Raw genomic sequence first — 22,268 nt, forward strand, 5'->3', positions numbered from 1 at the left:
AACTACAAAACCACAGGGCACACTTCTATGCATCTTTTTACAGCAGGGCTCCTGATTCTTTTGAAAGCCTTTGAATCATCATTTTTATTTGATTGAAGCAGTTCAAACTCAAATAGGGGTGTTTTCAAATTGTAAAAGGTGGGATTACAGCTGTGGCCTGTCTCCGTGTGCCTGCTGCTTGCCCTCAGCCTGCCCAGGGCTCTCGGGACAGATGCCTGTCACAGAAACAATCGCTGGCTAATTAACCGCCAGGACCTCAGCCCCTGCAGGAGGGGTCCACCCTGCCTGAAGCCCCTGAGCACCAGGCAGGCGATGCCAGCCCCGCAGTGTCCACTGTCTCACTGCACCAAGGCCCCGCTCCTGCACTTGACCTCGCAGTGTCCACTGTCTCACTGCACCAAGGCCCCGCTCCTGCACTTGACCTCGCAGTGTCCACTGTCTCACTGCACCAAGGCCCCGCTCCTGCACTTGACCGGATGTGCCTGCTGGATGACAAGGCGTGCTCCGCTTTCGAAAGCCACAGAGCTCGCCATGCCTCTGTGTTCCTCGGGAAGGCTAGTGCACTAACGGTGCTCTCGGGGAGCTGTAGCTGTCAGCCATTGAGTCATGCCCTACCTGGGGACAGAGCCTTCAGCTTCAGAGCCAGACACAGGCCTGTGGTGGGACGTGGGCTCTGTTTGTCCTCCATTTCCGTGACTGCCATCGACTCAGGATAGGGCCTCTTGTCACAACACCCTGCCCAGCCACCCGTCTCCAGACCCTGCATCTGGCCCAGTCAGTGAGGACACCCCATGGAGCCCCCGAGGGCAGGGCAGGTGACCCCCAGACTCACATGTTCTGTTGACACTGCTTCCAAAGGACAATGAAAGGCAAGCCACCAAGACACATCAAGATGCAGATGCCGACAGAGTACACGCCAGTGCTCCCATAAGTCACAGGTGACGGGCAGCCGGTGGGGGGGGACAGCTGGCAGGCTCCACATTGGACACTGCTCAGAATTCCAGCAGGGCCGGGCAGCCTGCCCCCAGCCACACACCTGTGTCTCTTCCTCAGGGAGAGGGCTCCCACTGTTCTGCAGATGCCCAGATTTTAAGGTGGTCAAGACCCGGCAAAGCTATGCCAGGGGACCCATCTGATCTTACTGTGTGTGCTGCTGGCACCATTGGGCAGCGAGACTCACCCAGGCCTGCTCCCAACGGTTCAGGAAACAGACCTGGCTGTGGATGCCCAAAGGGAGGCTCAGGACCTCTGGGGCTCAAAACACTGTATGTGAAGGGGTCTGGGGGGGAAGCAATGGAAGGCCAGAGCTGCCCGTCTGGACATTCGGCCAGGAGGGCCCCACAGGCTCTCTGAGTGTAGAACACACTGAGCTTTGAAGACTTAGCATAAAAAAAGGGTGGAGATACGCCATGATTGTTGACTCTGGTTTTTTATTTCTTAGACATGATCTGCATAACAGAGAAGCCACCTTTGTACGTACTCAGTAGTTTTTAGTATATTCACTTTTTTCCATCACCTCTAAAAGAAGGCCTCCACCCATTAACAGCGACGCCCGTCACCTTTGCCCCAGTTCCCCCGCCCCCACTGCCATCTCTGGATTTCCTCTTCTGCACATTCCGTCCAGCACAAGCTGCAAGCTGGGCCCTCTGTGGCAGCTCCTCCCACGCCTGGTGTTTTCAAGGCTCATCGAGTAGCGCCTGCAGCGTCTTCCCTTCCCGTTTATGGCTGACGGATGCTTCATAGCGGCTGTGTCACTTGGTCCTCGTCACTCTTCAGCTGATGGGCATTTGGGCTGTTTCCATGGGGAGCCATTGTGAATGACGCTGCTGTGGACATTAGTGTGCAGATCTTTGTGCGAACAGTACACGCTGAAAATGAAATGTTTTGAGATGTATTGGGTTAAGTAAGATATCAATTTTTTTCAAGTCCAGCCACAGAGAAGGGAAGGGCTGGAGGCTCACAGCTGGCATTCAAGATGCTGTTGATCCCATCCTGAGGTCCCTGAGCTTGGGGAGACAGTCCCCATATCCCCCTGTGGCTCCCTCCTCCACCCGAGTCCCCTGCTGATGACTTCCTCAGGACAAACCAGAAGTCTGGGCAGTTACTGCCCCTACACAGATGTCCCCAGGGGGAGGAGCTGATGGACAAACACTTGGTCTCCCATCTCGAGGGGTACGGTTCTCTGATGTCATCTGTGCAGGTGCTCAGAGGAACCCTGGAGCAATGGGCTGTCACCTGTGCGTTCACTGCCTCCTGGGTCTCTTCCCTCCTTGTCCCAGTGCCCACCCCTCCCAGGGCTTCCTGGGGGTGCCTCCAGATACACTCACTTCCCAGCTGCCTGTCTCCAGGTCGGCTTTTGAGGAAGCCAAAGTAGAGCTTAGACTTGGAAAGGGGATGGAAGAGCAAAGGGTGCCCCCAGAGGCTCGTGGCTTCATCAGCTGGATGGAACGGCCTCAGGAAAGCGACTTCTCTGCTCGGAGTTTCAATCTCCCTTGTAAAATAGGAATCATAATACACTCACTGTGTGTTCTTAAGAGGACAAATGAAGTAATTTATGCAAAATGCTTAGCAAGGGCCTGCCACTTGGTAAGTGCTAATAAATGGTGGCTATCATTTCAGGTGACCCAGGGGGCATTATTGAATGGCTAAAATTATGTCTCTCTGGAATTGCAGGATTTTAATAGGGAGGAGCTTGCTAGGGTCTCAACCAACACATGCAGTGTGGGCTGTTTTCGCTTGAAAGTCAAGTTAAGGCTTGGATTTGAGCACAGATGTGTTGTTTATGAGAAATAATAATGTTTCTTAATAATGTTTTCTATATTTAGACCAATGTCGTTCCAAAGCTTTGAAGCCTGGAAGCTTCATAAGCATATACTTAGTCATCCATGCTTGCATTATTTTTAAAACAAATGGGGTGCAGTGTACACAATGAAAACAGCCATTTCTGGAATTGTGTGTTTTCACTTCCCTTAGGGTGGTCTAGCCAGCAAAGACGGCACTCTCAGCACACTGCTGCCAAGATGTGGGTGGCACCCAGCAGCCAGGGTTCCTGGAATTGGTGTCTCAGTCTGGTGACAATGATGACATCCAAACTTCAATCCACCCATAGTCCAGCTGTTCTCTCTGCCCCTGGTCATTCTTGAGGTCCAGGTGGGATGCCCACACGTGCATCCTGTCCAGCTGAAGTGACATGCCTAGGTCCCAGGGTGATGCACGTAGCCACCACCCCAGTCAAGACAGCACAACACATCACCCTAGAAAGCTTCCCCGAACCTCCCCAAGTCAGTCCACATCACCCCAGACTCCTCCCTCCTGGCCTGTCACCACAGGTGGTTCTGATGCTCTTGAACTTGCAGACGTGGAACCCTCCCATGGGTGCACTCTGGTGTTGGGGTCTGGAGTCTTTGCCTAGCATCATGGTGTTAATTCATCCATTCGAATTGCTCATTCTCGTGTGGATGGACCTTCCAGTCACGTCCATTTGGGTTCTACTGCCAGACTCACCTTACAAGCCTCACTGTGGACGCCCTTGATCTTGGGTGCTACCTAGGAGTGAGACTGCGGGTGCATAGGGCAAGGATGTGTCCAACCTCATAAGAAACTGCCAGACTGTTTCCCAAATGGCTGTACCACTTCATGTCCCACCAGCAGTACCTGAGTGAGGATGCTGTTCTGCAACCCTCAACACAGGATATCTCGGTTTTTTAATTTAAAACTTCCAGTAGGGGGCTGGGCTGTAGCTCAGAGGGAGCACTTGCCTAGCATGTGTGAGGCACTGGGTTCAATTCTCAGCACCACATATAAATAAATAGATAAAGTCCTATCGACGACTAATATATATATTAGCTGGGGACAGTTTGACACATGCCTGTAATCCCAGTGGCTCTGAAGGCTGAGGCAGGAGGATCGCGAGTTCAAATCCAGCCTCAGCAACGGTGAGGTGCTAAGCAACTCAGTGAGAGCCTCTCTCTAAATAAAATACAAAATAGGGCTGGGGATGTGGCTTAGTGGTCAAGCGCCCCTGAGTTCAATCCCCCATACCAAAAAAAAAAAAAGCAACAATCTTTCAGTAGGTGCAAGATTAATACCTTGTTGCATTTTAATTTGCTTTCCCCAAATGACTTAATGATTTTGAGCATGATTTTTTAGGGTTATTGGCCATTCAGAGGTCTTATTTGTGAAGTGTCTGTTGTAAATACTTGGCTCCTTTTTTGTAACACTTTTCATCACTGGTTTGTGGAAGCTCTGGTTATGATTCGTTTGTCAGACATACATAAATAGCACCTATTTTTCCTAGTTTCTGACTTGCCTTTTCCTTGTTCTTAATGAGGTCACTGGATAAGCAGAGGATTTTAATTGGTCGACATGTTTTTCTTTTATGCTTAGAAGATGCAACTTCTCTCAAACCACTTTTTCTACCCCAAGCACATTTTTAGAAGACTTAGAGTTATAGGCTGTTGTATTTTAATCCGTAATCACTTCAAGTCACTTGAGTGTGTTGTGAATAGGGGTCTCATTCCTTCTCCCCCGGGTATATCCGGTGTTAACACACCACTTGCTAAGAGATTTCCCTGTCCTGTTGAATACCTCCGGCACCTTTGTGAAAACTGGTGGTCTCTCCTGGGTGGGTCTCTTTGGGGACCCTGTGTCCCGTCTCCTCCATTCACCAGTTCCACGTTGGCTCCATCTCTGGGCTGCTGTAAGTCTAGTACATTTGTCTCTCTTTTCTGTTGCTTTGGGTTAAATGGACCCTTTTCTGTTCACTCTGAAGTCAGAACACTCTCATCGACTTCTGGGGGAGTGAGGGTGCTCTGTGGCTTTGCCACCCATGACCTGCAACGTGCCTGGGTTTGGGGTGACAGCATCCTAGAGACCCCCAGTTCATGAGCACAGTGCCACCTCCCTCGTCTGGTCTTATTTCGCTTCTCCCAGCTTTCTGATTTTAGGATAGTTGTCTTGTATATCCTTCATTAAAGTTATTCCCAAGAATTATCTGCTTTCTGGTTTTATTGTAGATGGGATCTTGTCAATTTTCCACTATTGCTGCCAGATTATGAAAGTAGAATAGACGTGCATATTCACATAGTCTTGTGATCTTTGCCTGATTCCTGTGAGCTCTAGTGGTGTTCTAGAGACTCCTGGGTTTCCCATGGAGACAACCTTATCTTCTGGAAACAACGGCAGTTGTCATCCTTGCATTCCAATCTTCGCGGCGTGTGTTTCTTGTTGACTGTGGCTCCTGCCCAGACGCCAGTGACTCGGGGCCGTGAGAGCAGACACCTGCCTGCTGCCTTCCTGGGGCTGCACTTGTCCTCCACCCTGACGAACGGCGTTGGCCTCCGGTCCTCTCGCCAACTGGGAGTGTTCCTCGACTCCGGTTCTCTGCACGTGTTCAGATGCTGAGGACGTGTCCTTCCGCCCTGGTTGGCTAGTGGTCTTTGTCATTGCAGGTGTTGGACTCTGTTTGTACGTTCTTTCTGCGTCCACTGGGATGGTCACTGGTTTTCTCCTTCATTCTATTGATGCAGTGAGTTGATCATATGGTTTGATTTTCAGATATTAAAACTCTCTGCTTTCCCGGGGTACACACACCTGTATTTCCAGGAACTCCCCCAGGGAAACCCTGGGGGGTGCAGCCCTCTTCCCCGGGGAGCTGGCTGTCTGGTCCACGCTTGCTTGCCCTGCCTGCCTCATCTCTTGGGGATTTGGCCATGTCTGTGTTTAAGGGGGTATGGGTTTGTAACCCTATTTTTCTGCCCCATTTCGATATTGGAGATATGGGGCCTCATAAGACGCTGGGGGTGGTGTCCTTCTCGACTTCCTAAAAGAGCTCACGTAATCCTGGTACTGCTTCTCCCGCGTCCCTTGGCAGGTCGTCAGGGCTACTGTGTCCTTAGGCGTTTTTGTCCCCCTCAGGTGTCACCTCTTGGCTGCGCCTGGGCTCTCCCGTGTGTTGATGAGCAGTTTTCCGTATTCCATTCCCTTCCTTGGGTTGGGGTTCTGGCCACACCTTCTAGCTCTGATTTTAGTTGCTCGTCCCAGCACTAAAATTCATATCTGTGAATTTATTTAAATTGATAGACTTCATTTTTTAGATTTACAGTGAAAGTTCAGGGCGTTCCCACAGTTTGCCTCCCCACAGGGGACTCAGTGCCGGCCACCGGTATCTGCAGTTGAGTGACATAGGTCACAGTCACTGGGCAGCAATGATACCCTGGCCCACGGAGTCCACAGTCCACGAAGGGCTCACATCCTATGTCCTCTGGGCTTGGGCAAGTGCCCAGCACCACGTGTCCTTCGCAGCATCAGAGAGAGAGCCGTGCTGCCGGGAAGTGCCCCGTGCTGCCGGGAAGTGCCCCGTGCTGCCGGGAAGTGCCCCGTGCTGTCCTGTGCCTCCTTCCTCCTGGCCTCCCTGCTGCCTCCAAGTGCAGCCTTCTCCAGATCATCACGCAGTCGGAACCACACGGGATGCAGCCTTTGGTGGGCTTTCCCCCTTCCTGCTGTGCGCTTAAGGACTTTCTAGGCTTTTTTGTAGCTTTTTGGTGTCAAGTAGCGTCCCACTGTCTGTGTGTGTCACAGGTTATCTGGTCACCTCGTGCAGGGCGTCTCGGTGCTCCCAGGTTTTGTCCCTTAAGAATCAAGCCTCTGTTCACATCTGTGTGACCTGTTTTCAGCTCCCTGAACCCCAACGGGCATCACTGCTGGAGCCTGTGGCCAGGGCAGGGCGTTTGGCTTCATAGGACGCTGCCAGACTGACTTCCAAAGGGGCCGCCGGGAGCTGGCTCCCACACAAGGAGCCAGAGTCCCGGAGGCTGCACACCGACCCCCCGATGTGCCTCAGTGGTCTGGATTTTGGCCGTGGTAAAATCGCCTGTTGTTTCCATTTGCGGTTCCCTGATGGCATTTGCCGCCTCTGGATTCTCTTCGTTGGCAGTGTCTGTTCAGACCGTCGCCCACTTGAGTCGGTGTCTGTTTGGAGTTAAAGTTGTGCCATCTCGTATAATACGGACATGGCAGTGGGGGTCCCGCCGCCCTCTCCCCCCAGTCGCTGACCCCATAGTCTGAGTCCACCCACACCTAAGCCCTGGAGGACGGCATCACAAGTCTGCTTTAGTCTTTTGAATAAGTTATGGAAAGAGATACTTTTTAACCCTTCCCTGCGAGCTCGCCATTTCCGGTGCTTTATTTCTTCCTGTCCGTCTGGCTCCCAGGCCCCCCAGCGTCGCCTGTTCCTTTTCTCTCCGCGTTTCTCAAGGATCTGCTGTGACGGGCCCGCAGCGTCGGCTCTGCCTTGCTCTGCAGGACTGCTTCCCGGTGTCTGGTTTCCTGATGTGTGCAGGCGGTGCCCTTCTTGGCCTCCTTGTCCCTGGGGAGCGGGCAGCTGTCCCTGTCCCTGTTCCCGTCAGGGCGTGTCTCTTCCCACGGGTCTCCTTCTCCCACCTACCCCAGGGCCCCAGCTGTCTTGCACCTGGTCCCTCTCCCTTCCCCTCTGGGTGTTCGCCGAGTGGCCGAGGTCTACAAATCTGTGTTTTCCCAAACTTGTGAATTTCCAGGCTTGTTTATTTGACCTGTCCGGCACCCTTCCCTCCGCCCTTTCCCTCTGTGGCTCTACCACAGGCACTTAGAAGCCTGCTGCCACCACTCTGTCACTGTGGCTCTGGTTTTGTGGGGGTTTTCTTTTGTTTTTATTAATTTTTTTCCTCTCTGCTCTTCGGATTTGGCGATTTCCACTGCTCTGTCCTCTACTTCCCCGATTCTTCTGCTGACTCCAAACTGCTGTCAGCACATCTGTGGGTTTTTTCATTTCAGATATTCTGTTTTAAAATCCTAAAACATTTTGCCGGATTCTTATTCATAGGTTTCTCTCGGTAACGTCATCTGTTTAGTTTATTACATCTTCTGTCTGGGTCTGTGGACACATTTATAACTGCTGCATTAAACTCTCTGCCTGCTAATTTCAACCTCGGGGTCGTCTGGAGTTTCTGTCGGGTGACTTTCTGGTGACCGTGGGTCACGTTTCCCATTTCTTTGCGTGTCTGTTGTGTTGTACACCAACATTATGAGTAGCCCTGGAGAGACGAGGTTTTGCCCTCTTTCTCTGAAGGATGTGGGTTTTGTTCTAGACTCATTATTTTTGACTGCTCATCCTGAGCTTGTGGGGGCTGGTCTTATCCTCTTTGGGGGAGATCTCTAAAATGACACTTCTGGGGTTCCACCGGTTGAGCCCCTCTAACAGGACTGCACTAACTGTGATTTTTGTCACCATACAGTGGCAGCAGCTGAAATCTCTGAGCTCCCTGCTCCTGGGCAGCTCAGGGTTTGGCCCTCCCAGCTTCCTCCTTTGGAGATTCCCCTTTCGGACAACCTACAACTCCCCTCCGACTCCTCAGCCCACCAGCCTGTGGCTTCCTGCTTGAGTTCCACAGCTGACAGGCCGCCCTACGCCGCCGCGCCAGGCTTCACCTGCGCACGAGCGTGTGCTTAGTGGGTGGCCGGCTGCCTCCGTCATTGTTATGACAGTGATCAGTGGTTACTTCTTAGAATTTCTCATGCTGTAGATGTCACAACCGTGTGCAGCCTGTTCAGGGGCACAGGTGTCCAGTGGCCTCTGGTTTGCACCGCAGACTCAGTCCTTCGTACGTTTTGGCAAACGGCCTGTCATTTGCATGGCGATCGATTCATTTATTGGGTTGGTTATCCCGACAGAATGCTTCCTGAACTAGACCTGGAGGGTCATCTGACAGGAGGTCAAAGCCCCAGACGCAGGAGGTGAGCTGAGTTGATTCCTTTGGCCTCACAGCAATTAAACTTTCCCACAGTGTGACAGCTGACAGTGGCACACGAGTCCCACCTGCATGGATGGCCGGCTGCTGGTCACCAAAGTCAGAGTCCTCTGGGAAAGGCTCCAGGGCACGTTAGACCCACATCTTCTGCCCCAGAAGGTCATCGCACTGTGGGCCACAGAGAAAGGTGCCCTGCGTCCCCTGAAGAGGAGGATGGTGCACAGATAGCGCCCTGGCCCAGCTCTGTAGCCCAGAGGGGAGAAGGACAGTTGTGACTTGGCCTTCTCTGAATGTCCCGCAGCCACTGCAGGACAAGGACGTCTAACTGAGTCAGCACACACAGACCACCTAGAACGACATTGGTACAGAGGGCTGGGCAGAGAGCTCGGGCTGCGGTGGGTAAGTCAGTGATGGGGAATGCGTGCTGGCTCTGCCCAGCCCCTGAGCTGCCTGGGACTGCCCCTCAGGAGTGGAGGGGCTTGGAGAAACTGCCCCCACCCAGCCTGAAATCAGATGAGGCTGTGCAGAACCCGAAAGTCCCCTCTCCAAGAACACAAGGAGACATTGGCCCAGCGCTGCCCCGAGGCCGGGGAGTCTGAACAACAGGCAGCTGCAGGTGAATCTCACGGGAACCTCACGGAGGGGCGTCCGGGGCCGAGGGGCCTCCTGCCTGCCTCCTTGTCTCTGTGTGGCTGCAATATGGACCATCTGAGGTCATCCTTGGGCTGCTGACCAACCTGGTGACTTCTCAGCAGGACAGACCGGACGGAGGCCTGTGCCTTTAAGAAACAGGCAAGGTCACTGTTGATCATATAACTTTATTGTGCTCCCGGGCTGTAAAGGAAACGTCCTCCTCCTGCTCTGAATGTCCATTTTATGACATCCATAAACAGTGAGCTGCCCATGACTGTCCCCGCACTCGAACGTCCTCACCCCGCTGGCTCGAGGGCGCTGCAGGGCCCGGGAGAGAGCAGTCGTGGATGGGAGGTGAGTCCAGCCCCTCTTGGCTCCCAGGAAGAGGGTGACACCCCCAGCCCCACCCACAGGAGGCCACCAGCCATCCTCGGTAGTGCCCTGGTTCTTGGGCTGGGCTGGCAAGAGCAGAAATAGGTGACCTGTCTGCAGGGACTCTGAAGAGCTAGTCTCTTTGGGGCCAGGTACATGGGGGTTTTCCCCTAATGCAAAAATAATCGTAGGACACCCTTTCTAAAGGGGCCGTGGGTTTTCTGCGTTGCTCCTGTCTTTTTGCTGCTGTGGGAAGCGTGTTGAGCTTGGATCACGAGGGGAATATTGGTGTCCACTCTGCTGCTTCAGGTGGAGACAGCGGGTGAAGCCTGGTGCTTTGTGTTATCTCCGCAGGGTGTGGACTTGAGCCCAGTGGGTCAGGCCACGGTCGCCAGCCGCCTGAAGACGGGCATGGGCGTGCAGGGCGCCGGGCAGCAGCCCCAGGCCATGGAGTGCTGTTCTTGCCCTGCTGCGGGGCCAAAGGCTCGCATGTGCGTGCCCACGCTGGCACCCCCGGGTCTCCAGCCCTCAGGCCCAGGCTGGGGTCAGTGCATCCCCAGAGCCGGGTTTGTTTTCGCTTGTCCAGGGGAGGAGGTAAATGTCCAAACAGCTTGGCGAGCAGAGCACAGAACAACTGAGGTGGCTGTCCCTGTCCTCAGTGGCACAGGACAGAAAGGTGAGCCACCGTCAGCTGGCCGGCCCACCAGGGAGCACCTCCGGCCACGGTCTCTGGTGGGAAGGGCAGGCTTTCCCGTTGATCCCTCAGAGCAGACCCGTGGGTCATTCTGCGCTGGGCAGACTCAGGATGGTAAACAATTCCTGGAAGAAGTGGGTGAGGCAGGGCAGGTTCCTTGAAATCCAGGAGGCCAAGGCGGAGTCAGACACTCCGTGGGCATTGCAGGGGGCAGGGCAGACTCTGCCGGTCACACCACTGGGGAAGCACCGTGGGCAGAGTGCCCTTCCCGCTGCCCCCACAGGCTGAATCCTGTCCAGGAACCTCAGCTGACAGCCCCAAGAGACCCCTCCTCAGAGTGGCCAGGGACTCAGTTGGCTCCACCTGCCTTGGTCCTTTTCTGTGCCCAGGTGCTGGGCTGAGTGGCAGCGTCCTCAAGCCAGGACCCCAACTCGCCACCCCCAAGGTTGCCCTGAGCTAACTCAGCTCTCCTGTAGCACGGGGAGCCCTGCTGCCACTGCCCTCCCAGTGGGCACTCCTCACAGGAGGGGACAGGTGGCTAAGACATAAGCAGAAGGGAGGCCAGACTCGTGAGGCTGTGCACGAGCCTCCCTCAGCCTGTGCCGTGATGGATTGTCTGGAAGGTCACATCTCACCCTTGTTACAGTCACTGGTGCCTAGCGGTCCATCCTGGAAGTCCACAGGACACCCCGACTCCAGGCCACTTTCAGACTGTACGCTGCCTGATCTCCTGGGATGGTTTCCTTTGGAAGCATGAGTCACCACGAGCGTCAGCTTGCTCTTCCTTGGTGTTTATCTGCCTGACCAGGGCCAGTTAAGGCTGACTCCCTGACCCCAGGCTCTTTTTTCTTCTCTCCCCATTTACTTAAAACCCTTGAGACTGAGAGGAACTCCAAAGACCAGTCTTTCCCAGCTGCGAATTACCAAAATCTCTGGCTTTTGCTGATTATTCTGAAACCTGCTAAGAAATTCTCAAAGCCAAGTCACTTGAATATGCTTTGATTTAAAAAAAAAAAAAGAAAAAAAATCAGTACACATCATGCAGCATTTAGGAAACAGCACTAGGCATCATACACAATAGCAAATTTTGCTGGCAGGGTGTAGTTTTGCCAAGAAGGTGGCAAATGACTAGCAATTGCAATTGAAACCTGCTGCCCCCATATTCAGGGGTTTCAGGCTCCTGAGGGTTCCCAGGTGCTGGAGAGGGCAAGAGCACTTTCAGGACATTGCCGGCAGGATCTGGGCCTCTCAGCCCCCCACCCCCATCATCCCAAGGACCACAGCACACCAGGGTGGGTGGCACAAGCAAGAGGGGATGTGGTGGAGAACTGTGACTGTCAGCAAGCCTTAGAGAGATGGCCGTCAGGACGCCACGGCGGGGAAGGTCACGTTGCTTCCCGTGGGCCAGGGCCTGTCCTGAGCACTTCACACACGTCCAGTCACAGCTCATTTGTAAGTTCTGAAATCCACCGGGAGGAAATAGTGGCCACTGCAGGAATTCCAGCGACTGGGGGAGGGAGGCACCCACTTCCGGACCAGGCTCTGTTTATGGATGTGTGGGTGGTTGGTCTTTGTGCACACCAGCATTTTCCCCCTCCTTTCTCCTGGAAAAAGATGCAGATTTTGCAGTCTGGAAAGAGACAGCCCAGGGAGCTCGTTGTGCGGAGCTGCGGTGGCCTCTGGGGGGTGTTCCCACTGGCTTTATTTCTGGGCCCTTGCAGAGAACCAGAACATTAACACTTCCCCCAGCGCTGAGCTGGGGAGGAAGGCACCAGATGAAGGGCACGATGCATGACGGCACTTGAGATGGAAGTTGAAATTGGGCATCAGAATGATGGAACACGGAAGGGTCCCACCTCCAGAGTCCTAGGGGAAGTCCCTTCTGTTCTGAGGACTTGTTTGGAGGTAGTTGCAGGTTTGCATGCGGCCAGGAGAACAAACACGTGGCTAGTGCTTTCTTTCTTGGAAGGCTGTTTATTATTCACCTAGCCCATCCGTCTTTGCCCAGTTTCCTCTGGGGTAACATCGGGCACAGCTGTGGCCCGGTGACACCAACTCTGGACACTGACAGTTCTGACATAGATGGCTCCCTCCTCTCAGGACCCCTCCTGCTGCGCGCTGAGGCCACACCACTTCCTTTCTATGCCCCACCTGCTCCTTAACCCCGGCAGCCACTGATCACGGATCCTGATTGTGTCATTCCAAGAATGCCCTGTGAGTACAGTCCTGCAGGGGATCCCTGGGGACAGGCTGGGTCCCCCACCATGATCCTCACGGGCATGCCGGCCGCTGTTTCTGTATTGATAATTCACTTCTTTTTATGGCTGAGCCGTGTTCTATGGGTGGACCACAGTTCACTTAGCCTTTCACCCTTGAAGAGTCTCTGGCTTCTGTCCAGTCGGGGTTATTACAAATCAAGCTGCTGGGAATGTGGTGTTCAGGTGTTAATGTGAACATAAATTTTTATCTCTGCAACCGCAGGAGTGAATTGTGAGGTCATAGGGTGGTTGCCTGCTTGGCTTTCTAAGAAGCTACCCAACTTTTCTGGGGCAGCCGCACCACGCTCCTGCCCAGCAGCAGAGCATGAGTGGCCCCCCCGCCCCTGGGTCTTCCTCGCCACGGGGGCTGGTGCTGGTTTTGTCTTAGCATTTTGATGAGTGTGCAGTGGCAGCGTGCTGCAGGTGCAGTGTGCGTTTCCTCGTGGCATCTTGCCTGATTGCTCTGGTGGACCCTCCAGCACTGTGTGGAACAATGGTGGGGTAGGCCCTGGGCCCTGCCACCCTCAGAGGCAGGCCGCCTGCCCCACCCCACGTCACGCCAGCTGAGTGGGGTGTGGTTGGCGCCTCTTTACCAACTTAAGGAAGTCCCTCTCTGACCCTAGTTCTCTGAGAGTCATAACCATGGGTGGAACGTGGTGGAAGTTGGTTTATGAGTTAACTGGTGTCACTGTGCCTTTCTGTGGTGACACACTCACTGGTGTTCCAACGCTGAGCCAGGCTTGCACACCTGCACTGATTGCCCCTGAGCCTGCATGGTGCTTTTGAAGTGCTGAATTGTGTTTTCTAAAATGTCACCATTTTTGTGGTTGTGTCCTTATGTCCTTGTGTCCGTGTGTCCACGGAGGAATTGGTTTGAAGTCGTCCTTTCGCTGTTGTCGGTCTTTGTGGATTTGGAATCAGGCTAATACTAGCTTCATAAGATGAATCTGGAAGTGTTCCCTCCTTTTTATTTTTTCCTGGAACAGATTGTTTAGAACTGTGTTAATTCTTTAAACATTTGGTAGAATTCACCAGTGAAATCTCTGGGCCTGGGAATTTCTTTTTTAGGAGCTTTTCAATTATGAATCCGATTCCATTAATAGTTGCAGGCTGCTCAGATTACCTTTCTTCTTGGCTAAGTTGTACTTGTGCCTTTTGGGGAGCCGGCCCACTCTGTCTGTGGAGGTTTGTGTGCTCCCTTACAGTCCTCACCGTGTCGGGGTCGGCCGTGATGCCCCTTTCGTCCCTCGATGTCTGACTTGCGAGGATTTTGTCGATTTGTTGATCTTCCCAGTGAACCCAGGCTTTGGCTCATGGCCGTGAGCTTCACGTGCTCTTCTCTCTGTGGGTTCTCGGGGGTCTTGGGGTGCCGGCTGGAGATTTCCCGTGCTCTCAGGACCCCTCCCAGCACTGCTCCGGTGTGTCCCGCGGCAAAGGCTTGATGCTTGTGTCCCCCTGAGACTTCCTCTTTGGCCCATGGATCATTTAGAGTGTGTTTAGTTTCTGTTTGGAGACTGTCCTCTTATCTCAATGCTCCTGGGGTCAGAGAGTCCACTCTGAACGGTTTCGGTTCTTTTAAGTTTGTGGAGCTTGTCCTCACGGCCTGGATCCTGGCCCACCCTGGCATGTGCCCAACAGACACCTGACAAGAACGGTGGCTGGGGAGGGTCCATGAATGCCCGTCGCTGGAGGGACTTCCTAGTCTATCTTGACTTGGAGGTGGTTGATCTTAACGTCTGTGACACGTTGCTCTTCCTGTAATAAGTGATACAAATCCATGCTCAGCTCACCCCGGGGGCAGTGGATCTCTATGTGATCCTTGCTGAGGTCGCCACTCTTCTTCTCTGGCAGGTGTGGGACTTTTTGAAGGCCAAGTCCTTGGACCGGCCAGCAGCCCAACCTGTGGCTCTAGAAGTGTTTCCTGAATGGGGTTTTTACTCTTGTAATTTCAAGAGACTTTTTCCTCTTCTCTTTTAGTCACGGAATGCTAAATCTGGAGAGACCCGGGCTATCTCACCCACCCACGTATTGGGCACCCATTCTGGGGTTGGGAGACACACATGGAAGTAAAGATCTTGATACTTAGAGGTCTGGGATGCCCAGAGGGCACAACCATGCAGGCCAGGGAGCATGTGGAGACAGGGCCAGCAGCTTCACTGGGTCCTGGCACTATCCAAACAGGTTTCCCGAGGGGCGTTTGCACTGTGAGTGTAAACTCAGTGCCAGGAGGTCACACTGTAACTGAGAGACAGTCACTGCGACATAGGTCTGCACAGTCCTCTCAGGGTGTGGGATCATACAACTGAGAGTCTACTGTAGGCAGGTGAAGCAATGGAGTCTCAAGAGGTGAATTTAAGTTGATTGGTTTAATTTTTTTTCTTTAAAGAGAGAGTGAGAGAGGAGAGAGAGAGAGAATTTTAATATTTATTTTTAGTTATCGGCGGATACAACATCTTTGTTTGTATGTGGTGCTGAGGATCAAACCCAGGCCACACGCGTGCCAGGCGAGCGTGCTACCACTTGAGCCACATCCCCAGCCCCTAATTTTTTTTTCTTTTTGTGAAATTAACATGCTCATTATACAAAATGTAGAAGATATAGGGAAGCAAAAATAAGAATGAACTTTGTAACAACTCCTACAACCGAAGGGTAACCACTTTGGAATGTATCCTCCCCAGTATATTTTGAAAAATAGGATCATTCTCTATTACCACGTTAATTTTTAAGACTCCAATAATAGGAACATTTTCCAAGATCTTCCCTTCCATTCATGTCACGATTACACAATCCCATTTGATGGACATATAAGTCCTTCTGGTTTTCACTGTTTAAATAGCATTGGGATGTGGACATTCATGATTACTTCCTACATATGAGACACTGGGTCACAGCATAGGAACCCCATTGCCAAATTGGGGTATTAGGTCTTGTTCGTTTGGAGCGGTTTTGTTTTCTCTTGTTTTGTTTACACGGAGAGGTTAAGCATCAAGCCAACAAAGGAGTTTACCTGGACTCAGGACTGAGCCCCAGAGGCTGTTAGTGCTCAGGGTACACAGGAATGGCACACTTGGACCAGGAAGAGACCTCTCCCTGCCCGAGAACCCAGAGTTGCTGAAAAGAACAGTCCTGTGGGCACCTAGTCCTGGCCGTGAGTCTCCAGCATGGCACTGGTCAAGAAACAGGAAAAGAGGAAGGTTACTGGCATCCCAGGACCTGAGCCCTGTAAAACCAGCCACCCAGCCCAGTTTTACAGACCAGGCGGCCGGGGGACAAATCACTCCACCCTCCTACTTCCTCTCTGCAGGCCAGCCAGGAGAACACCACGCTTTACACTTGAGCTTGCATTTGAACTTGCTTCGTCAGAGTGATTGCCCCCATAAATGGGCCTGGGCACTCAGGAAAGCCTCCCGTTACAGAGCCCCATGGTGCCTGCCTCTGTGGCTGGTGCTGACACCTGGAGACAGCCTGGACTCCACCGAGGACCAGTGGGAGCAGGCTGGGCCTGGGGCAGTCCAGGAGGAAGGGGATCCCCAGGCCCAGAGAGGCCTGCCTGGGTTGCTGGCCGGGAGGCCCCGCGTCTCAGCAGCTTGCCCGGCAGCCCCTGGCCACAGTGCCAGGCCTGGCCCGTGGTGACTTCCAGCTCCCTGTGCCCGTGTTCCATCTGCCTTTCTTCTTTGGTTTTCAGAGAGAGAAGAGCTAACCCAGAGCGTGCTGGCCCAGGTGGCAGAGCAGTTCTCCAGGTGCACAGCCCTCCACACACGCGCTGTCCCGACGGGCCGTCTGCTTCCGTGGCACAGGAGGCCCTTGTCTGAGGCTGGCCTAGGCCAGCAGGACTCCCTCTGTGACTTCTGTCCCTAAGCAGCTTGGCACACCCCGGGAATGCTCACCTTATCCCAAAGACCAGGTCCCACGGTCACTTCTAGAATGTGAGCTCCAACTGCAGAGAATGTTCTCGACTGGTTCTTCTGGACTAGAAGACAGTCTGTACTTTTTTTTTTAAAGCACCATTTTAAAAATGAGCTTCCTCACTGAGGTCCTCCTAGAGGGGGCTTCATCTTCATCCTGAGCTGCCCACTAATTCTAAGTGGGCGTTTAGTTTCTCAGACTGATTTCTCTGCAGTGTCTTACTATCCCAGAGTGATTAAAATGGGGGAAAGGACAGACGGGCGGTGTATTTTAAAGCCCATGAATTATTGAACTGACTGGTCAGGGCCTCCCGAGGTTACACCAGTCCCCTGAAGGTGACTGTTCCCAGTGGGTGGGGTGCTTGGTGACCTGAGGACCTTGTAAACTTCTGTTCACTGCCCAGGTCAGAGGAAGTCAGTCCACCACCTGGGGACATTGAGTTCCTTAAAAGCATCTCCGAGTGTCTTGGTCTCCACCCCACACCAGCCACCTGGAGGCCTCGCCCCTGACAGGGATCATAGAGTTTGCTGGACCACGTTTAGCTTTGAGGATTTTATGAGTTACGTTTTGTATTTTTTTCCATTTTATTTCTAGAGCATTTAAGATCAATGAACTGAAAGCTGAAGTTGCAGACCACCTGGCGGTACTGGAGAAACGCGTGGAATGTGAGTGGGGTTGTTTCCTTTCTGCTTCTGCCTTCTAACTACCCTTAGAGCTAACCACTTGGACGGGGTGAAGTTAGTGCCACTGGTAAGCGAGGCTGTTTTCCTTATGAAATGCTTGGGGCTCCTGTGACCTCACCAGGGCTGGAAGGGTAAGCCATCTGAGCATGTCAGTCCTGCTTTAAAGCACCGCGGCACAGGACACAGGCCTTCTGCGCACAGAGCAGAGGGAAGACACCTCACACTCGGCCCCGGAGCCTCTGCTTCAGGCCTCGCCTGTGGCTTCAGCAGAATGAGGACATTCTCGGCACACCCACCCGCACGCTCTGGTTTTTTGGAATAGGTCTACAAAGTTGTTATCTCTTGGTTTCCAATTATCACAAAAGCAAAGCAGAAAAGCAAAGTGAGCAAAGGAGAGTTGATTCCAGTCTTGATTCAGTTACCGGAACTCCACATTCTGGGAGGAAGACAGCTTCGAGTCGCCCACGTCTCGCACCCTCGGCAATAATGGCAGGATCGGGGCTTGACTTCCACCCGCCTGACGTTCCGCATCCGGCTCACAGCCCAGCACGGGAGGTGCTTTGTCAGTGTCCCGGAGGAGGTTAATGGTTAATGGGCAATTTATTTATTAACAGGATTAAGCAAACAATATCCAAACAAGAGGCCATTAGGGGCCTGGCTTGCTCCCCAAAACATCTGGCAGATCTGTGCTTGTAAGATTGACAGAATGTCACTTTTCCTATCATGTTTGAATTGCTTACAATTTTAAAAAAATGAAAAAATCAGCACTACACCAGGACTGATTCATCTAAACAAGTTGAATCATGAGCTCCATGGACATGTGCAAACTTTTCAAAGAAAATGTGTTAGCGTTTTAAAACTCACCTGCTCATTGGACCTTCGGTTTTCTTTAACCCGTGGAGGATGAGGATGCCACAAGGGTTAGGTGCGGATCAACAGGACTGGGACCAGGGCAGGGAGTCCGGGCCAGGCTGCTCTCAACTCCTGCCCCTGCCTGATGGGGCGAGCACTAGCTGAAGAGGAACAGCCCCAGGAGGGTTCCCATACCCAGGGCAGAGACACGACGGGCTGCTTCAAGCAGAGCACGACTCTTCCGGAAGAACTCCAGGCAGCCCCTGCTGGCCTGGAGGCTGGGCACAGGGCTGCAGGCTGTGCTGTGGAACAGCACTGATGCTCTCGGTGCCAGCGCTGCCATTCCCAAGCCCAGGCACTGCACCCTCGCCCTGGACCCCGGGTCTCCAGGGTCCTGACGGCCTCCCCTGCAGACATCAGGTTGCTTCTTCACATCACCAAGCACAGACTCAGAGCCTGCAGAGCTGGACCCTGTGCCCACCTCAACTGCAGGGGAAGCCAGAGAACCACTGTGTTCACGTCCTGGGGCCACCTGACAAAGTTCCACGAAGTAGGGGCTGAACAACAGAAATGCCTTCTCTCACGATGCTGCAGGCCCCAAGTTCAAAGTTAAGGTGTCAACAGGGTGGGCTCCTCAGGGTCCCTGAGGGAGACCGTGTCCCGGCCTCTCCCTGGCATTCCCTGGCTGGGATGCTCGTCACTGCCATTGGCCTCTGTCTTCACCTGACATCCTCCCTGTGTCCCAAATCTCCCTCAGACACTGGACCTCTGGATCCACAATGGTCTCACCTCAGTATCTCTAACTGGTTACTCCTGTCCAGGACCTTTGCCCAAACAAGGTCATGTTCGCAGGTTCCAGGGGCCTGGTGCAACCTCCGCAGTGAGCCTCGGGCATGTCCAGCTTCACAGCGCGAGGCCGGCTCAGCCTCCCACCAGCCCCATTGAGCAGGGACTCTCAGGAAGGGCTTTCAGCCAAGAGCGCAGGGAAGGTTTGCCACCGAGTCACCACCCACACCTGCAGGTGCACAGAGCCAGTCTTGGCTCGGCCTGTACATGCCCCACAGCGGGCGCCCTGCTTCTCTGCTCCTCAGCACCACCACCCTTCCCCGCCTCCTCTCTCCCCCCACCCCGCGTGGAAGCTCCAGCCCCTGCTCCCACTCCTCCTGGCATCTCCCCATCCTCCTGGCTCCTCGCCCTCCTCCGCCATGCAGGTGAACCCTGGAAGAGCCCTGATCTCGCAGGTTCTCCGCCCAGAGGACCCCACCTGGCTCTGGGCTCACCTTCTCCTGGTGCATCTGGCTGGCCAGTCCCAGTCTCCTGGCCTGTCCTCCAGTGGATGTGGCCAGGGATGCCCACTGGTGCTGAGCCCTGGGGAGTGTGAGCCCCAGAGGGAAGGCCCAGAGACACAGGCCTGAACCCAGAGATGAGCATAGGCCCACATCAGGAAGGGAGAGGGAGGTCCTTTGGAGAAGGGGCCTGCAGCTGACCTCCCATGCTGGCCACGAGGGAGCTGCTCCATCCAGTCAGTCCTGACCCTGCACAGCTGCTAGGAGCCAGCTGGCCTGAGCTGCTGGACCAGAAGGCCACTGGCATGCTGCTCCATGTAGACCCTCTCATGTGACTCTCTCTCTCTCACACACACACACACACGCACGCACGCACTCAAGTGTGCTATGCACATGGCTCTGTCAGCCTGCAGGGCGGCCCTCTGCTTCTCAGTCAGGGGGCATCTGCTGGAGTCCACTGCCCAGGACCTGTTCTAGTGGAATCTCCTGCTTACTCTTCGACCTTCTTGAACACATAATCTTCTGAATCAAATAACAATTTCTCCTAATTGACTTTACAGCTTTTCTCCTTTTGTGTGTGAATGTCTAGGCTTCTTCAGGGAGTCAGGGCTTCTCTGAGATCAATGATGAATTCATAAACAAGCACTCGCAGGCTCTGGTGCGCTGGGCTCAGCATGGCCCGCCCTGCCCCTCCTACCTACTGGTGCCTGGGCTTGAACCAAAACCTAAACCTAGCTTGTGCCACTGTCCGAGCTGACCCCTGGGGCAAAATCCATGCAGATCACCAGAAGACTCCTGCTTTTCTCTGTCGTGCGGGAAGTACTTCAGGCAGATCTGGGGACAGTGCTGAAGGGCTCTGCTCAAACCCCTTCTCGAACAGCCCCATTAGCTCTGTGTCCGCCAGGCCCCCACCAGCCTCTCGCCAACAGCCAGGGGGAGAAGGAAGAGCAGCAGAGCCTCACTGCCTGCTCAGACCTTGTATGCACCAAAGCCCTTCCCCGAGGCAGCATCTCTCTTAGGATATATCTAAAAAGAGCAGATAATTAAAAAAAAAAAAACAGTGCTAATGATTAAAAATAAAATTTGGGAGGCAGGGACTTGCAGAAGGCCCCAGAAACCCTTCTGAAGTCTGAGAAGACAGCCCAAGGTTCCAGACCTGCTAAGCCTGCTGGTCAGCCTGTCTGAGGGCCCAGGCCAGCCAGGGGACATGATGGGCCAGTTCTGGGCTGGACTCCAGGGCCCTGTGAGTGCTGGGAGGGGAGCTTCTACTTTTGGGATGCTTGGTCTCTGCAAACCTGTGCCTGCAGTTTGAGGAACTGATGGACAGTATTTGTGTCTGGCCTCGACTCCAGTGTCCTCCTGCCACTGCCTGTGCATCCCCTTCCCGGCCCTGCTCCTGGAGCTGAAATGAGCCATGGAGGGGAGCTGCGGACTCTCCCGAAGGGAGCCTGGTGTTTAGACGATGGTATTTAATCTGAGCAACCCTGGACCTCCTGTGCCAGACACGTGATGAATTCATAAACAAGCGCTCGCGGGCTGTGGTGCGCTGGGCTACCCTGTTTGGCTGCATCAGGCCTGTCTCTCCCCTAGATCTACTAACTTTCCGGAACTTTCTGCCTTTCAAGTGTTGGCAAGATGGAGCTGCTGCTTGCTGCCAATGCTGATCTACTGTTGGTCCTGCCAGTGTCCTCATGGCGAGCCCACAGGCGGGCAGGGGGGGACACTGAGGTCTGTAAGGCCCTGGGAGGCCACCTCATCTCAGCAGAGGACCGTGACATTCAGCAACTTCTTAAGGGGCCCACAAGGCAGAAAGCAGGAGGAATCCCTCCAAAGGGTGGTGTGGCTGTCCAGCCTCTAGTGCTCCTGTGGCCACCACCCTGGCTCCATGCATGGCCTCAACCTGAGTGTCTGTCCCCAGTCTGCCCACCGTGGTGGTATAGAGGGGGACAGAAGCTTCCCTGGCCCGGGAGCCCGTCACCAGGACCAGAGCTGAGCTCGCCCCTTTGGGCAGAAGAATCAGGTTCCTGAGTGCGGCCAGGCTGCCTCTGGACCCAGGTGGCCTGGTGGGAGGGTCACCAGGAAGCCCCTCCCTTTGCTTTTCCCTTCAGAAACTGTTCCTGTTTTACCTTTAGCGGTTACTCAGGGCCGAGCTTGATGGGGAGCAGGATAGCCTGACGGCGGAGGTGGGATTACAAAGTGACAAAGCTGACCTCTCCTTCCTCCAGGCCCACTCTGCCCTGGAAGCCTCCTGCAGGCCACGCGGGGAGCATGGGGGCAGTGGGCTGGGAGCGCCCAGACCCAGCTCTGCTAACCCTTAGCTGGGCCTCTTGATGGCTGTCTGGGTGAGGTCAAGGTTTTCTCCTGGTTAACTGCTCTGGGAGCTTAAAGAGAAGCTTCTATCTTAATGAGGTCTCAGTGCTTGCCGAGGAAGCGTGGCCCCGCTGCATTTCAGTGCCCAGGGCCACTGTCCCCGTTCCTTCTTTGGGGGAATAAAAGACTCTCATACCCTCAGCTGGCACTAGGCAGTGAAGAGGAGCGGACGTGGGCAAGGGTGGGGACATGGGGCGGGGGTGGGGCTGCCACGCTGTAGATACAGCACAGACAGGCGTGGCTCCAGCTTGCCGGGAACATGCCTGGGGTGACAGAGTCCCTGTGGCCGAGCCGGGCAGGTGGGGCCATCCTACTGTCAGCAGAGTGGGCCAGAGCGGGAGCCTCTGCCAAGAGCCCGTCCTCCCCGGGGCCCCCGTGTTACCAGGTCCTCCCAGTCTCTCTGCGGTAACCCCCTGCTGTGTCTCTTTGTC

At 54.1% G+C, this 22,268-nt stretch overlaps 1 protein-coding gene and 1 long non-coding RNA gene across 7 annotated transcripts in view; one reads left to right on the plus strand and one right to left on the minus strand.

Annotated features, from left to right (window-relative positions):
- Pde9a (phosphodiesterase 9A) overlaps positions 1–22,268 on the plus strand; it is an 84,076-nt gene that overhangs the window by 40,414 nt on the left and 21,394 nt on the right. For 4 of the 6 annotated variants that reach the window (XM_046438862.2, XM_046438859.2, XM_046438860.2 and 1 more), the window contains exons 5-6: positions 16,426–16,480; positions 17,241–17,311. In XM_046438862.2, the coding sequence (XP_046294818.1) occupies positions 16,426–16,480; positions 17,241–17,311 (126 nt within the window). Of the gene's footprint in view, positions 1–9,615; positions 9,771–16,425; positions 16,481–17,240; positions 17,312–22,268 lie in introns of those variants that run through there. The other 2 variants (XM_046438863.2, XM_046438864.2) reach the window with 2 other exon arrangements.
- LOC124089009 (uncharacterized) lies at positions 1,414–21,964 on the minus strand. The gene is made up of 2 exons (XR_009226233.1): positions 21,594–21,964; positions 1,414–1,868 (listed from the first exon to the last, which is right to left on the minus strand). It is a non-coding gene; the product is annotated as an uncharacterized LOC124089009 (long non-coding RNA).

This window comes from Marmota monax, unplaced genomic scaffold, assembly GCF_021218885.2.
Source record: "Marmota monax isolate L192 unplaced genomic scaffold, Marmota_monax_Labrador192_F-V1.1 WCK01_AAM20220418_F8-fsc00125, whole genome shotgun sequence".
Classification (NCBI taxonomy): domain Eukaryota; kingdom Metazoa; phylum Chordata; class Mammalia; order Rodentia; family Sciuridae; genus Marmota; species Marmota monax.